Genomic DNA, 15,000 nt, shown 5'->3' on the forward strand with positions numbered 1-15,000 from the left:
GCATCACAACCTTTTGCCCCGGCATGCGTTCCGCAAATTTCATGGGACTATAAAAAACACCCTTTTTCTTCCAAAATGCAGAAGCTGTTGAGAAGTCCCACAAAGGGAAATAACTCTGCCTGCCAAACAAAATTCTAGGTCAAGACTCATTGTTCATTTGTTAATTCAAACACATTAATCTTTTAATTATTATGTCGATGTTTAATTTTTTAGCATTTTTTTTTAAATTAGATCCGTTTTTTCAACCAATCCTTAACTTTTTTTGAAGAGTGTATATGAGACAGTGACAAAAGGTCAGGTGTCATGTCTACTGTCCCGAATGACACACGATTGCTGACATTTCACCATTGCCAAAAGAATAAACATATAAGAAATAGGTAGAACATGAATGTGAAAACTGACTTTGATTGTTGATCAGTATGTTCTATACCACTAACAAATAATCTACTTACGCATAGCTGTTTGGCAAATGTATGTTGCATGGGACACACTGACATGAAAGTGGAAGATGTTTTCCCTCTAGAGAAACTACATATCAAGTTAAAATTTTTGTGCTCTTCCATTCCAGTTGGCAATCAATTGTTAACGCATGTTATTAGAAAAAATAGAACGAAAACAGATTAGATAGAATAAAAAATGTACTGGTGATGTCATTTGGGACATACTGACATGAAAACGTCACCTTTTGTCATTGTCTCATATATAAAAATAATAATACATTGTTAAAAAGCACCGGTTGTTGGTTTTAACAACCATTCTAGCGACAACAGATGTTTATTTAGACTTCATAAGATAAGACGTATATCTGGTCTTAAAAACGTGTGTGCTGCTAGTTTTCTGTAGGATTGTCGGAAGAGTGTTCCAGAGACTGCTACCTGAATAGACTAAACTAGATTTGAATAGGTCAATCCTAGGCAGAGGCATGTTCAGTCTCATCAATAGGCGTGAAGTTTTTAACGTGAATTTGGAAAATATGGTTTGAGGTACACATCCATGAATCATTTTATGCATAAGGGTACCTTTATTATAACTTAAACTTGCCTTCAGAAGAAGAATGCCTAAGTTTATGTAGTCTAACTCAGATAGTTTTTTTTTTAATAAGACTACTTTAAGCGGTGGTTTGAATGAATTGTCACTTGCCGAGTCCCACAAGGTAGACGCGTAATCAATAACAGACTGAATATGAGCATTAAAGAAAAATTTCCTGGCTTCCAAATTCAGAAAGTGCTTGATTCTAGATAATAGATAAACCTTCTTGGACACTTGTTTAGACAGTTGTTTGATGTGGTGTGACCAAGACAGGTTGTTATCAATGGTCACTCCCAAAACTTTATGATGGTCGACTTTTTCAACAAGTTTATCATTAACCGTTAGATCGTGAAATATTGAGGTTATGTTCTGGCGTTTGTGCCTAGTTGTTATTATCATGCTTTTTGTTTTTTGGGGGTTAAGGGACATGTGATTTAGCTCAGTCCATTCACTCAACTGGTTTAAACTTTCTTGCAGTGATTCTGATAAAGGACTTAAATTGGTGTTACTAGAATGTATGGTTGTGTCATCTGCAAAAAAATTCACATAAATTATCAATGTGAAGGGGAAGGTCATGTATGTATATAGAGAAGAGGAGAGGGCCTAAAACTGACCCTTGTGGTACGCCATATCGTACATCCTGCATACTTGATGCTGAGGCGTTTGCGTATACAGTCTGTTGCCTGTCACTAAGAAAAGAAGTTATAAGTTCAACAGAATTAATCCCGAATCCATACAATGTGAGTTTCCTCAGTAACAACTTGTGGTCAATTACATCAAAAGCTTTGGCAAAATCTACAAAAACAGCTCCACACAATTCATTATCGTTGATCTTTTCCAACCACTAACACCAATAACTCGAAAATGTATGAGAGTGGAATCAGCTACTGAGAGCGAGTGAGCGAATTTGAGTGCATAGGCCGGTCAGCTATCGTCCTAGTTGGTAATCCGCTGAACGGGGTAGATGCCAAGTTGATTGGCTAAACGAATGTGACTGCCGTTCCAGTTAGCCAACTACCTATTAAAGGGTATGTGTGTGTGTGTGTGTGTGTGTGTGTGTGTGTGTGTGTGCGCCCGCGCGCGCGTGTGTGTGTGTGTGTGTGTGTGTGTGTGTGTGAGTGTGTGTGTGTGTATGTGTGTGTGTGAGTGTGTGTGTGTATGTGTGTGTGTATGTGTGTATGTGGGTGTGTGTGTATGTGTGTGTGTGTGTGTGTGTGTGTGTGTGTGTGTTTGCGCGTGTATGTGTGTGCGTGTGTGTGCGCGCGCGTGTGTGTATGCGTGTGTGTGTGTGTGTGCGTGCGCGCGCGTGTGTATGTGTATGTGTGTGTGTGTGTGTGTGCATGTGGGTGCGCGCGCGTGTATGTGTGTGTGTGTGTGTGTGGGGGGGGGGGGTGGTGGAATAAAGGGGAGCTAGGCGGTGGCAAGCAGTAGAAGAAGTGTGAGAGTAGATTGATGGTTTTGGAGGGTGAATTTGACTGGGGGACCTGTCAGTTCCTGTGCAAGGTATCGGTCCACACGGGTTCTTACCAGTGATGTTGAACAGTCGTATATATATCGATTCGAGGCGATAGTTATGTCGATTTGGTTAGGTGGCCCAGAAACAGTCAGGATATCGGAGCCGTGTCAGCCCGGTGTGCAATTGTCTGGAGGAGAGGGGTGAAGAAAGTGTGTGGGTATCGCAGAGAGAACGTGACAGATGCAGTGAAGAGAATGAACTGACTAAAAAAAGTATCAAACAAAAACAGACGGGTTGTCTCTCTGTCTCTGTATGTCTCTATGTATGTCTGTCTATCTGTCTGTCTGTCTGTTTGTATGTCTGTCTGCCTGTCTGTCTGGCTCTCTCTCTCTCTCTCTCTCTCTCTCTCTCTCTCTCTCTCTCTCTCTCTCTCTCTCTCTTCTCTCTCTCTCTCTCTCTTATCTCTCTCTCTCTCTTATCTCTCTCTTATCTCTCTCTCTCTTATCTCTCTCTCTTATCTCTCTCTCTCTTATCTCTCTCTCTCTCTTGTCTCTCTCTCTCTTATCTCCCTCTCTTATCTCTTTCTCTCTCTTATCTCTATCTCTCTCTTATCTCTCTCTCTTATCTCTATCTCTCTCTTATCTCTCTCTTATCTCTATCTCTCTCTTATCTCTATCTCTCTCTTATCTCTATCTCTCTCTTATCTCTCTCTCTTATCTCTCTCTCTCTCTTATCTCTCTCTCTTATCTCTCTCTTATCTCTCTCTCTTTCTCTCTCTTATCTCTATCTCTCTCTTATCTCTCTCTCTTATCTCTCTCTCTCTCTCTCTCTCTATCTCTCTCTCTCTCTAGATCGATGTGTTTGTTTGTCTTTCCATCTCTCTCCCTCCCTATCCACGCCCCCTCCCCCCCTATCGCCTCCTCGGTACCCCGAGCACAAATGGAGACGTCTTTGAGCTAGCTGAAACTTTGCGCTGATCTTTTACTGGTCAAACACAAGCAGCTTTGTCCCCACCAGTCTGTCTTGTACTAAAGCCTCAGCTATCACTGCCCCCTACCACCCTGACCAGTAACACGACTTATTCCCCCCTCTGCTTCTTTACCTCTGTAAACTTGTAGGGGTAGTTATTTTTCGATAATGACCCAGCAACCAAACAAATAACGACCCAGCAACAGCCTGAATCCTCGATAGTGCAATGGGTTGAGAGGTTGTTCTGTTTCGGTACTACTTTTTGCGACTGAAAAGTTCAGAACGCTCTAATGTACGAAGTATACATCTCTGGAGCAAACAATACAAACATACCGCATTTAAATTAACAACTACAGGCCTGAACACATGAATCTCCATATAAAATCCATGAGTTCGGTTGTTTTCTGAATCTCATCTGCCGTGGCTCAAGCCGTTCATCACAAGCAATTTCCCAAGGCAAGTAACTCATACTTTGTCTAGCGACAAGAGTAGTTCCCCTTCTTTTCACTCAGTTCCTTCGACAACAGACTGCAATCCGACGGTCAGTTTTCAACAATATTTCATTTAATAAACAGATCACACGCAACCAAATGCACACATCTCATCAATTTAAACAACATAAAGGGGTTTCATACACTATTTTCCCCGGAAAACTGAACTTCATACAGTTTTTAACGTTGGAACACGGGTGCAAAAGTTCGTCTGCTAGTCCCATTTGACGAAAAAACATTACCCTAAGCGATACCAAAACATATACAGAACACACAATATCTGCCTTTGCCGCCACAGCAGAATAACAGCATATCTGTGTACTTGATTTTAGCCTAAAATAGGAAAACTGACAAGAAGTGTTAACAGAATGGAATGATTTGCACGGAACTATACAACCGCGCATTAATCGATCGCCTGCGCAGGTTGACTGGTTGAGAGAATAGGATTCGATCAAACTTTCGCAAAAAAACTCCTCTTTTCATTGAATAACTGAAGAAAGGAGGAATAAAGAGGTTACACACCTCGTCTCAGTGATTATCAAAAATAATGGTCTCAGTTCGCGGTCATGAAAAAGCTCGCTAAAGCTCGCATTTTTCATGATCCGCTAACTTCGACCATTATTTTTGATAATCACTGAGACTCGGCATGTAACCTCTACATAATCATTGTAGATAACAAAACAGATCTTAACTCACCAAAGCAAAATACCTGTGTAGGTGAAATTTGACGATACAATCGTGCTGTCTTTGTCTTGGGAAGTAAAGATCTTATTTTTTCAACAGTGTTTGCCTTACAACAATGTATTTCTTCTTCTTTAAATTACAGTGCATATTTGTAAAGCGTCATAAATCACGGTGCATATTGGTAAAGCGTATCAAACTACAGTGCATATTGGTAAAGCGTCCTAAACTACAGTGCATATTGGTAAAGCGTCCTAAACTACAGTGCATATTCAAAGCGTCCTAAATTAAAGTGCATATTTTTAAAGCATCTTAAATTAAAGTACATATTTGTAAAACGTCTTAAATTACAGTGCATATGTGTAAAGCGTCTTAAATTCCAGTAGATATTTGTAACGCGTCTTAAATTACAGTGCCTATTTATAAAGCGTCTTCGACTGTCTGTTTGCGCATTCCAGGACAGACCATACGTCTTCAACGCCTACAAGGCCGATGGCGGAATACCGGTAGTGGGCCGCTTCCGGTTCTACGGCTACTGTGTGGACCTGGCTGAGATGGTATCCCAGAGCGTGGGCTACGAGTATCACATCCGTCTGGTGCGGGACGGGAACTACGGGGCTCCGCAAGGCGATGGCACCTGGAACGGCATGATTGGAGAACTCATTCGGCATGTGGGTATTTCATCTCTGTCTCTATCTCTGCCCCCGTCTCTGTTTCTGTATCTGTCTCTATCTCTGCCCCCGTCTCTGTTTCTGTATCTGTCTCTATCTCTGCCCCCGTCTCTGTTTCTGTCTCTGTCTCTATCTCTGCCCCCGTCTCTGTTTCTGTATCTGTCTCTATCTCTGCCCCCGTCTCTGTTTCTGTATCTGTCTCTATCTCTGCCCCCGTCTCTGTTTCTGTCTCTGTCTCTATCTCTGCCCCCGTCTCTGTTTCTGTATCTGTCTCTATCTCTGCCCCCGTCTCTGTTTCTGTATCTGTCTCTATCTCTGCCCCCGTCTCTGTTTCTGTCTCTGTCTCTATCTCTGCCCCCGTCTCTGTTTCTGTATCTGTCTCTATCTCTGCCCCCGTCTCTGTTTCTGTATCTGTCTCTATCTCTGCCCCCGTCTCTGTTTCTGTATCTGTCTCTATCTCTGCCCCCGTCTCTGTTTCTGTTTCTGTCTCTCTCCCTCTCTCTCTCGCGTTTACTTTCATTTACTGGAGTATTCCATTGATTGGACATTCGTGCTGTTTCCTCTCAGCGGAAAGCTAGCAGCAACAAGAGTAGCGATATCCAGGTGTGTGCGTGTTTAGGATTAATCAGCAACCTGCACTCAAACCCCCATCTGGTATGTTAACGAAACGGACTGTGTAATCTGTAATTTTGATCAAGTGTGGGCGATAACACTGTAGACATACCAGTATGTGCCGGTTTGTGTCAGATCTGAAATGTTAGCTGCAGCAGAGATATTCGAATACTCGGTGTTTTCACGCAGACTGCGAGTATACACTAGTCTAGTCCGTGAGTACCAGATAGAGCTTACTGCAGGACTGACCAACAGTACAGTCATGCTGACCGTCTGTTCGTGGCCCTGATGGCTGGCTGAGACCAGCTCTGTAACCCACCCCACTGTTTGCATAGCGCTCCGCAGGGAAGTACCTACAGGTCCAGAAGGAAGGGGGTTTATCGACTCCGTCAAATCCTCAGTGAGTCCGTCAACACACAGTCACCCGCCCTCTCCCAATTAACCCCATGACATAGCAGCTCCCATCATGGACAAAGGCTTAAACGGCAGTCCTTTGCCAGAATAACTTGCCCCGGTCATTATTAAACATAGCTTACTGCGTAACGGACAACGGTATGGGTAACCTTGCTCATTATCGTGGTTCAGCAGGCAGTCTCATACACATCAATTATCTCATACACACACACCGGCACGGTTGGCCTTGTGGTAAGGCGTCCGCCCCGTGATCGGGAGGTCGTGGTTGGTCCGGTGTCAGAATAAATGTGACTGGGTGAGACATGAAGCCTGTGCTGCGACTTCTGTCTTGTGTGTGGCGCACGTTATATGTCAAAGCAGCACCGCCCTGATATGGCCCTTCGTGGTCGGCAGGGCGTTAAGCAAACAAACAAACAAACAAAAATTTCATACACATCAATTATCTCATACACATCAATTATCTCATACACATCAATTATCTCATACATAATGTCGCATTCCCTTGTTTGCATCTGTTTGGGCGAACCCTAACCCTAAATGTGTAAGAGCCTTTTCCAGCTCCATCAAATCCTCAGTTTTCCCAACGACACACGCCCTCCAAATGAACGCCATGTTTGCATCTGTTATGGCGGAAACGGTGGCCGACCAATATGTAAAAGTCTTTTCCAACTCCATCAAATCCTCAGTTTTCCATCACCACACGCCCTCCAAATTAACGCCACGACATATCAACTCCCACAAGAGACGAAGACTTAAAGGACGGCCCATTGCCAGAACAACTTTCTCCAGACCTTATCGACTCAAAGCAAGAGCCCACACTCAAGGGAATCTGTCCTAGGATCCAGAATAAGAATCCGCCCTGCGGTTGCTGCGACAGGCCGACAAGTCCCGCTAGACTGTGGACGTGGAAAGGCCTAATGTGGGATTGTATCGGACTCCGCGCGGGCTGCTCTTTTGGGAGATGCCTCACGGTGAACACGGGAACCTTGCGATGAGTTTCCTGTGGATCGATGCTTGAGGGAGTCCTGCGGGAAACGTGTTGCTGGTACAGGCCCCCCGCTGGTTGTCTGTGGATTAGTGTAGCAACGATTGTTTATGGATATATATATATCGGTGGAGGGATTGAGCTGATAACCGCGTTGTACATTTTGTGTAGTGGTTGCGTGGTGATTTGTTGACTCAATGTTGAGCTGGTGCTATTAACTCAATCAATGTTTCCACAATATCAGCATGTTGTTGCTTCCTGTGACACGATCGAGGTTGATTATTCTGTTGCAAATTCATGGTCTAGTTATTCCTGTGAGTGTTTCAGACAATGTTTAATTGTGTTGGCTTTTGTTTGTTTGCTTGTCATAAGGTGATCTCTTGATGTTTTGTAGATGTTAATCTGTCTTAACAAAAGGGAGATACTCTGTTTACAAAGCGTTCTCTTCTGAAACATTCCCCAAAAAATCGGTTTATTTTGTCTGATTCCATTCCTATGAAACGTTGTGAAATAATTTAATTTTGCTACACAGTTTTCTTAGTAGGGCAGCTCTGAAGAAATCGAATATTGTTTTTCCTACACAGAACACCATAAACACTGTATTTGTTTAAAACCAACACGTGATCGAATGCATTTTTCTTCAAAGGTGTTTATAATGTTACGAGCAGCAGATTGGCGTGTGCAGTTTTTTTCTAAACATGTTGCTATTAATGTTGCTTTGAAACAGGCGCAAGTCTCGAGGGAGATTCTCCATTAAAACAAACGAGGGATGTAATGCGTCCAACCCTTTACGATTTCAACATGCGGGATCTCAATTTGTTAAATGCTTCAGAACCGAGGCCATTGGGAATGTGGAAAGACAAGCATGAACTATTTTTGTTAACGCTTTTTGCGGCAGAGAAGAAGCTATTTGTCACAGGATGTGTAGGTGGCATCTCCACTTATAGCGTGTGTGCGTTTATCCTTGTGAGGAAATTATGTAAGCTTACGAATAGTCAGGACACTCTTTGACAGCTATACATGTATGATCCTTATGTAACTGGTGTACGTTTCATTTAGTGGGGCTGAGCGCCTCACTTGAAAAAAAAACATGTTTTAAAGGAAATCCCAATGTGAGTTAAAACATTAGATCATATTTATGAGAGTCGTCACTATAGCCTTTGCTTTATCATTCCTATTCTTACGCATCTTTAAGACATTGATCGAATGCTCTACGAGTAGTCAGCGGAGATGTAACTTTCATACCTCATGCGCAAAAAAAGTTGTTTATTTGGCAGTGATCTCTGTGGAAAACACATGGTTTATGTTTGTCTAACAAAATGAATGGTTCATTTCACGAGAAAAGTTATTCAGGTCTAGAAAGGTCAAACGTTCGTCTGTCCCCAGTCTTTGTAAAAAGAGTCCGCATCTCGGATGTGCATACACGTAGCATGTGTGTGTGTTCTTTCTTTCTTTATTTGGTGTTTAACGTCGTTTTCAACCGTTCAAGGTTATATCGCGACGGTGTGTGTGTGTGCAAATACAATAAGTAATTGCATAATAGAACTAAAAGACAATATGAATGGTTCATTTCATGAGCAAGGTTATTCAGGTCTAGACAGATCCAGACAATTTACCGAAGCAGTTCACGGGCTATCTATGTGTACCAGCATAACAAATGCAGTTGACCTTGGAGATCGGATCCTACAGTATGTTTAAAACATCCTTTTGGCATCTCATGGAATTTGGACATGTCGATCGAGAAGGAATTTAACACAAATGTTCCAAAATGTTGTTTCCACCAATTAACACACTTGTTTAGCTTTGGTCATGCAAAAACATATATTTAGAGACCGAAGAGGTGTCAGCGAAGTTGATGAAGGAACTGTATGGTGCAGAATCCAGTGGGGTTCCCAAGGGTGACATGGAGCCAGCATGACCTTGCTACAGAATGTGCACGTGCTTTCTTGCTGTACGCTGTATTTAAAGGCAGCGGGGACAGTTGACAAACAAAGGTTGCAATATTTTACCCAGATAACTTGTCAAGCAGCACTCCTTATCGTGCACAAATATGATTTACACCAATCCAAAAAACAAAAAGACTGCCAACGTTCCAACAGTCACAATTAAAACAAAGAAAGGGGTATGCTATTGGAACTATATATATTCAAATGTTTTGTTATAAATATAACGTTTCAATAAAATACCTTCCTTTTGTATGTATTATGTACAGCACCTTAGATCTGCATGGGATTTTACATGTGATAGGAGCTTTGTGCTACTTGCAGACACACCACACAATCAATAGTCTGATAGCTTGTTGTGCTACTTGCAGACACACCACACAATCAATAGTCTGATAGCTTGTTGTGCTACTTACAGACACACCACACAATCAATAGTCTGATAGCTTGTTGTGCTACTTACAGACACACCACACAATCAATAGTCTGATAGCTTGTTGTGCTACTTGCAGACACACCACACAATCAATAGTCTGATAGCTTGTTGTGCTACTTGCAGACACACCACACAATCAATAGTCTGATAGCTTGTTGTGCTACTTGCAGACACACCACACAATCAATAGTCTGATAGCTTGTTGTGCTACTTGCAGACACACCACACAATCAATAGTCTGATAGCTTGTTGTGCTATTTGCACACCACACAATCAATAGTCTGATAGCTTGTTGTGCTACTTGCAGACACACCACACAATCAATAGTCTGATAGCTTGTTGTGCTACTTGCAGACACACCACACAATCAATAGTCTGATAGCTTGTTGTGCTACTTGCAGACACACCACACAATCAATAGTCTGATAGCTTGTTGTGCTACTTGCAGACACACCACACAATCAATAGTCTGATAGCTTGTTGTGCAGAGTACGAAGTTTGTTTTGGTCAATGAAGTTTGTAAGTAACATCTTCGAACATCGGCAACATTATTTCAGCAATGGTTTTCGACTCTGCACCGAAAGGGTAACCCCCAAGACGATATGATAATAGTGCCATACACAAAATACAGAAGCAGCCAAGATGTTGACTGCTGGTACAAGTTCTTGACGAAGGATGGTCATGTCCCAAGTACAATCTTGGTCAGATTCCAAATGGTGTACATGCTCACCCAGACGAGAAGGACTTTTATCTTTAAATTCCAGTGAACTTCCTCCTACACAAATAGTTTGCTGCGGCCTTTTTCTGATTCCTACGTGGGTGATGTCACTAGGGTAATGTTCCGAGGTGTAAAAGGGTGACTCCAGGTTTTACTGCGGATGTTGTCCATTCCAGTTGCATCGTGTACATTTTATTGATTAACTTAATCGATGAGTAGGGTTAGGTAAAAGCATTGGGGTTTGGTGGAAGGGTTAGAAGTGTAATCGGACGGAATGTTTGGCTTGCCTCCAAGCAAACGCTGGCTCAATGTGTCAGTGAGCTTTGTGGTGTATGTGTTTGTGTGTGTGTGTGTGAGTGTGTGTGTGTGTGTGTGTGTGTGTGTGTGTGTGTGCGTGCGTGAGTGTGTGTGTGTGTATGGCTGGCTGGCTGGCTGGCTGGCTGTCTGTCTGTCTGTTTGAATGTCTGTGCTTGTCTGCTGTCTGCGTATGTCTGTATGTGTGTCTCTGTGAGCCTGTATGCATGTTTGTTTGTTTGTTTGTGTTTGTCCGCATGCCACGTGTTATGTATGTCCCTGTCTGACGGTGAGCCTGTGTGAGTGAGTTCCAAATTGTAGCAAAAAAAGGCACCCGATATTAAAGACAGAAAGGTGAAAGGAAAAGACTTCACCAAACCTGAAACGCCTTCTTTAAGGAATTTAACAAACATGTTAGGACTTTTGTCATCGTTCTATATCAGCGTTTTTACGTATTGGTTTTAATTTTATACAGGAAGCGGGCATTGAATTTTCTCTCTTGTCAGATGGATAATGTGCGATTTAACGACATGTTAACGCCTTCTTTTTATGGATTGAAAATAAGCCTGTCATGCGGGTTTTTTTCCAGTGAATTTCAGCAAATGATTTAGGCCTGTGCTTTTACGCTTTACGGGAAACGGATGTTATAAGACGTTTGATGGGTTGTTGACAGACCAGCTTTTTTTGTCGGTCCGAGGGGGAGCATATCGTCTTTTGTTTCTTATTTATTGACCAAGGCCGAAGGCCGCGGTCAATAAATACGGCCTTGGTCAATAAATATGAAAGAAAAGTCGATATGCTCCCCGAGGACCGACAAAAAAGCTGGTCTGACAACAAACCATCAAACATCGTTTTTGGCTCACGTAAGTGTAGCCTATGCGATGCTAACTTTTGTCTGTCTGTGCGTGTGTATATGTGTGATAGAAACTTTAACATTTGACTGAACACCGAAATACTAATTTTACCTGGTTATTATCCAAGCAACAGCTTCAAAGTATTGAAGCAATGATCAACATTTCGTCGGCACGTATGTAGTTAAAGTGTGTATCCAAAGAAAACGGGTGGTGGAGGGTTTTGGGGGGTAAAAACAGGTGACTGGTTTGTGTCGTGTGTGGTATGTAGACCAGGTCAGGGGTCAAGGTTAAGTCAGATCGCGTGAAGGATTGTGGTATAGATACAGTTCTCACCCAGCTGCGGTTCGCCGATTCGGGGAAGACGATTTCACATTGTTCGGTTTCGTAGCCCCAGAAAAATAGATAAAGAAGATACCAAAGGAGATTTCCTACAGGTTGATCTGCACAGCGTGTTTCCAGTGTGTGCGCGAGGAAGCGCTGTCGAAAGCGCAGTGTCGATCTGGCAGTCGTGTCCCCGTAAGTAGGCTACAGACAGACAGATCTAGATCTAGTGTCTCCCACTCTTGCACCGTGTCACCTATGCTTACTGTGTGTGTGTATGTGTGACGGAGTGAATGAGTTTGTGTTACTGTCTGTCGATTTCTTACGGGAGCCTTGAAGGCTTCGCCTCTTGTTGTCATCATTTTGGTAGTGAGAAAATAAGTGCAAAATCAACACAGGGACCCATGCTTTGAAAAACACGAGTTCCGTTTTGATAGTACATGTTGTGGGGCCCGAGCACGTTGTTGCAACCAATGCTGGCGTGTGAAAGCAACTCTCTGTGTTTTGAGTTCATAAAATGTTGAGATAAGTCTGTCAGGTGTGAGGATGCACAGTTATGTAGGTTCCTCTCATGCTCAGTATTCCACCTCCTCGGTTTTCATTTGCCTCTTTGTTTTTCATTAGACCTGTCATTCTGCTTGCTCGGCTTTGTTACATGTTTGCATTTCTTGTTGCTATGTTCTTTGCTTTTATTATTATTTCTTATTTGCGCTTCGTTATTCGATACAACGTCTTGTGTACGGGTCAACATTTGTGTATTGGTTTGACTTGAACTTGACGTTCGTGTTTCTCCGAACGTCTGTGTATCGAAACACAGATACACGCACTCCATGACTGTGTAAGAAGACAAAACATATCGCTTGGTTTCATTTGTTTGTGGTGAATGTATGACCTTTCATGAAGTAGTTTTGTTTTTTGTTTACTTTTGCCAGTTCGTTTTTGGAACTTTGCACAGCAGTGTCGTCTGTCTAGGTCTGGGGAAACGCCAATGAAAAGAGCCGAAGAATCCCGGAGCGTTTCTATTGGGTTTGCTTTTGATTATCCATGTGTAACCTACTTCCTGCAACTATGGGAACCGGGGATTTATTGCATGGGGAACATGATATTTATTTCCCAGCTGGCTGTGAATGAAAACTCGTGAAAATGATGACAATGCATTTTCTCCCCTAAACATTATGTGAGACAGAGAGGAAATGTTAGACTTGATCAAACCTTTTTTCATGATCTTATATAAACCTGCCGTGCTGTTTCTTTGGTGAACGTCAACTCAGGGTTTATGTCTCTGTTTCCATATTGAACAAGAAGCGGACATTGTGTTTGCTCCGCTGATCAGACGGAGAGAAAATGTTGGACTTTTCCACACCTGACATGCGCTTGTGTTCATGGGTTGAAAATAAGCTGTTCATGCTTTTTTTAAGGAATTTCTACAATTGGTTTACAGCTTTGTTTTCATTTCCAATAGGAAGCGGACATAGCATTTGCTCCACTGACTATAACGTCAGACCGAGAGAAGGTTCTGGACTTCACCAAGCCCTTCATGTCGCTCGGCATTTCCATCATGATCAAACGGCCCGTGGATACTGACCCACACGTCTTCTCCTTCATGGAGCCACTGTCTCAGGTGTGTGTGTGTGTGTGTGTGGGTGGGTGAGTGTGTGTGTGTGTGTGTGTGTGTGTGTGTGTGTGTGTGTGTGTGTGTGTGTTGAGAGGGGGTGCGTTTACATGCATGCGTTCATCGAGATGTTTTTGCTGATCATTATTGTTGATTTGAGACCCAAAACACCCCTTTTCAAATGCTACATTTACTTCTCCTCTCCGCCTGACCAGCCCCTGTGCCCCTGCCTCATTGTGTTAAACACCTCCCGCATTTACACTAGGTCCAGCCTTGATCCCTTTCCTGGCTATGTGCAGGAAATCGGTTGTCTAGTCCTGATTCTTGTCTTGTGTTTGTGCAGGAAATCTGGCTGTGCACGGTGTTTGCGTTTATCGGGGTGAGCGTGGTTCTCTTCCTGGTCAGTCGCTTCAGCGCTGAGGAGTGGAACGTGGACAGTGGTCAGGGCAAGCTGTCCAACGACTTCACCATTGGCAACAGTCTCTGGTTCTCCCTCGGCGCCTTCATGCAGCAGGGATGTGATGTGTTACCCAAGTAAGTGTGACGTTGTACCCAAGTGAGTATGACGTTTTACCCAAGTGAATGTAACTTTCAAGTCTTCATATGACAGGGTTGTGACGTTTTACCCAAGTAAGTGTTTCGTTTTATCAAACTGAGTGTGTTGTTTTACCCAAAGAAGACAATGCTCTTTTTTAAGTGTTTGTATTAGTTAAAGCTGCCCTACACGCCACCAGGCGTGAAAGGCAGTAAGTAAGTTAGTAAGTATTAGTTAAAGAAAACAGAAATTTAACTGTGAGTATTCTGGAAGCGATTGCAAAAGAACCTTGATGGGTATTTTTTTAAACGCTCGATTGATTTCATGCTTGGTGGCAGACTCAGGTCGTCTGAGTTCAAAATACATTACTTTCAGACGGCCGAATGATCGGTGTTCAGGGCCGGACCAAATGAGTTGTAAGGGGGGGGGGGGGGGGGGTCCTCCTTTTTTTTTTGGGGGGGGGGCAAATCAGCGGGGGGAAAAAAACCTCACTCAAAGCAAGGTACATGCTTTTTCCAGGAGTGGGGTTCCGGAACCCCTGGAACCCCCCCCCCCCCCCCCCCCCCCCCCCCCCCTGGGTCCGGCCCTGGTATTCTCCGCTTGAGAGAACTCGCCAGAGCAGAGACGAATCATGCGCAAAATGAAAAACGTTAATACAGTAGAAAGAAATGAGAAAACGTTGTGACAAAAAGAGAAAACAAAGACAAGAAATGTGCAAACCATGCGAAGGAACAAGGGTCAAAGAAATGATGTGATGAAGTTAAATATGAATACATCTTCTGAATCAAATTGGCTTCTGTTGTGACACTTAGTGTTAAATAGAGAGGAAAAAAAGAATATGTATCTCACCACGACAAAGACAACACGATTATCTCCTCTGTGTGTGTGTGTATGGGCTTCAGGTCTGTGTCGGGTCGGATAGTGACGAGTGTGTGGTGGTTCTTCACTCTCATCATCATCATCATCATCATCATCATCA

The 15,000-nt window shown here is 43.0% G+C and overlaps 1 protein-coding gene across 1 annotated transcript in view; it reads left to right on the top strand.

Moving 5' to 3' along the window:
• Positions 1–15,000, top strand: part of LOC138968050 (glutamate receptor-like) — a 108,330-nt gene that overhangs the window by 78,300 nt on the left and 15,030 nt on the right. The window contains exons 10-12 of the mRNA XM_070340613.1: positions 5,085–5,297; positions 13,337–13,495; positions 13,830–14,020. Of these exons, the coding sequence (XP_070196714.1) occupies positions 5,085–5,297; positions 13,337–13,495; positions 13,830–14,020 (563 nt within the window). The remainder of the gene's footprint in view (positions 1–5,084; positions 5,298–13,336; positions 13,496–13,829; positions 14,021–15,000) is intronic.

The sequence above is a fragment of the Littorina saxatilis genome, linkage group LG6 (assembly GCF_037325665.1).
Source record: "Littorina saxatilis isolate snail1 linkage group LG6, US_GU_Lsax_2.0, whole genome shotgun sequence".
Lineage (NCBI taxonomy): Eukaryota > Metazoa > Mollusca > Gastropoda > Littorinimorpha > Littorinidae > Littorina > Littorina saxatilis.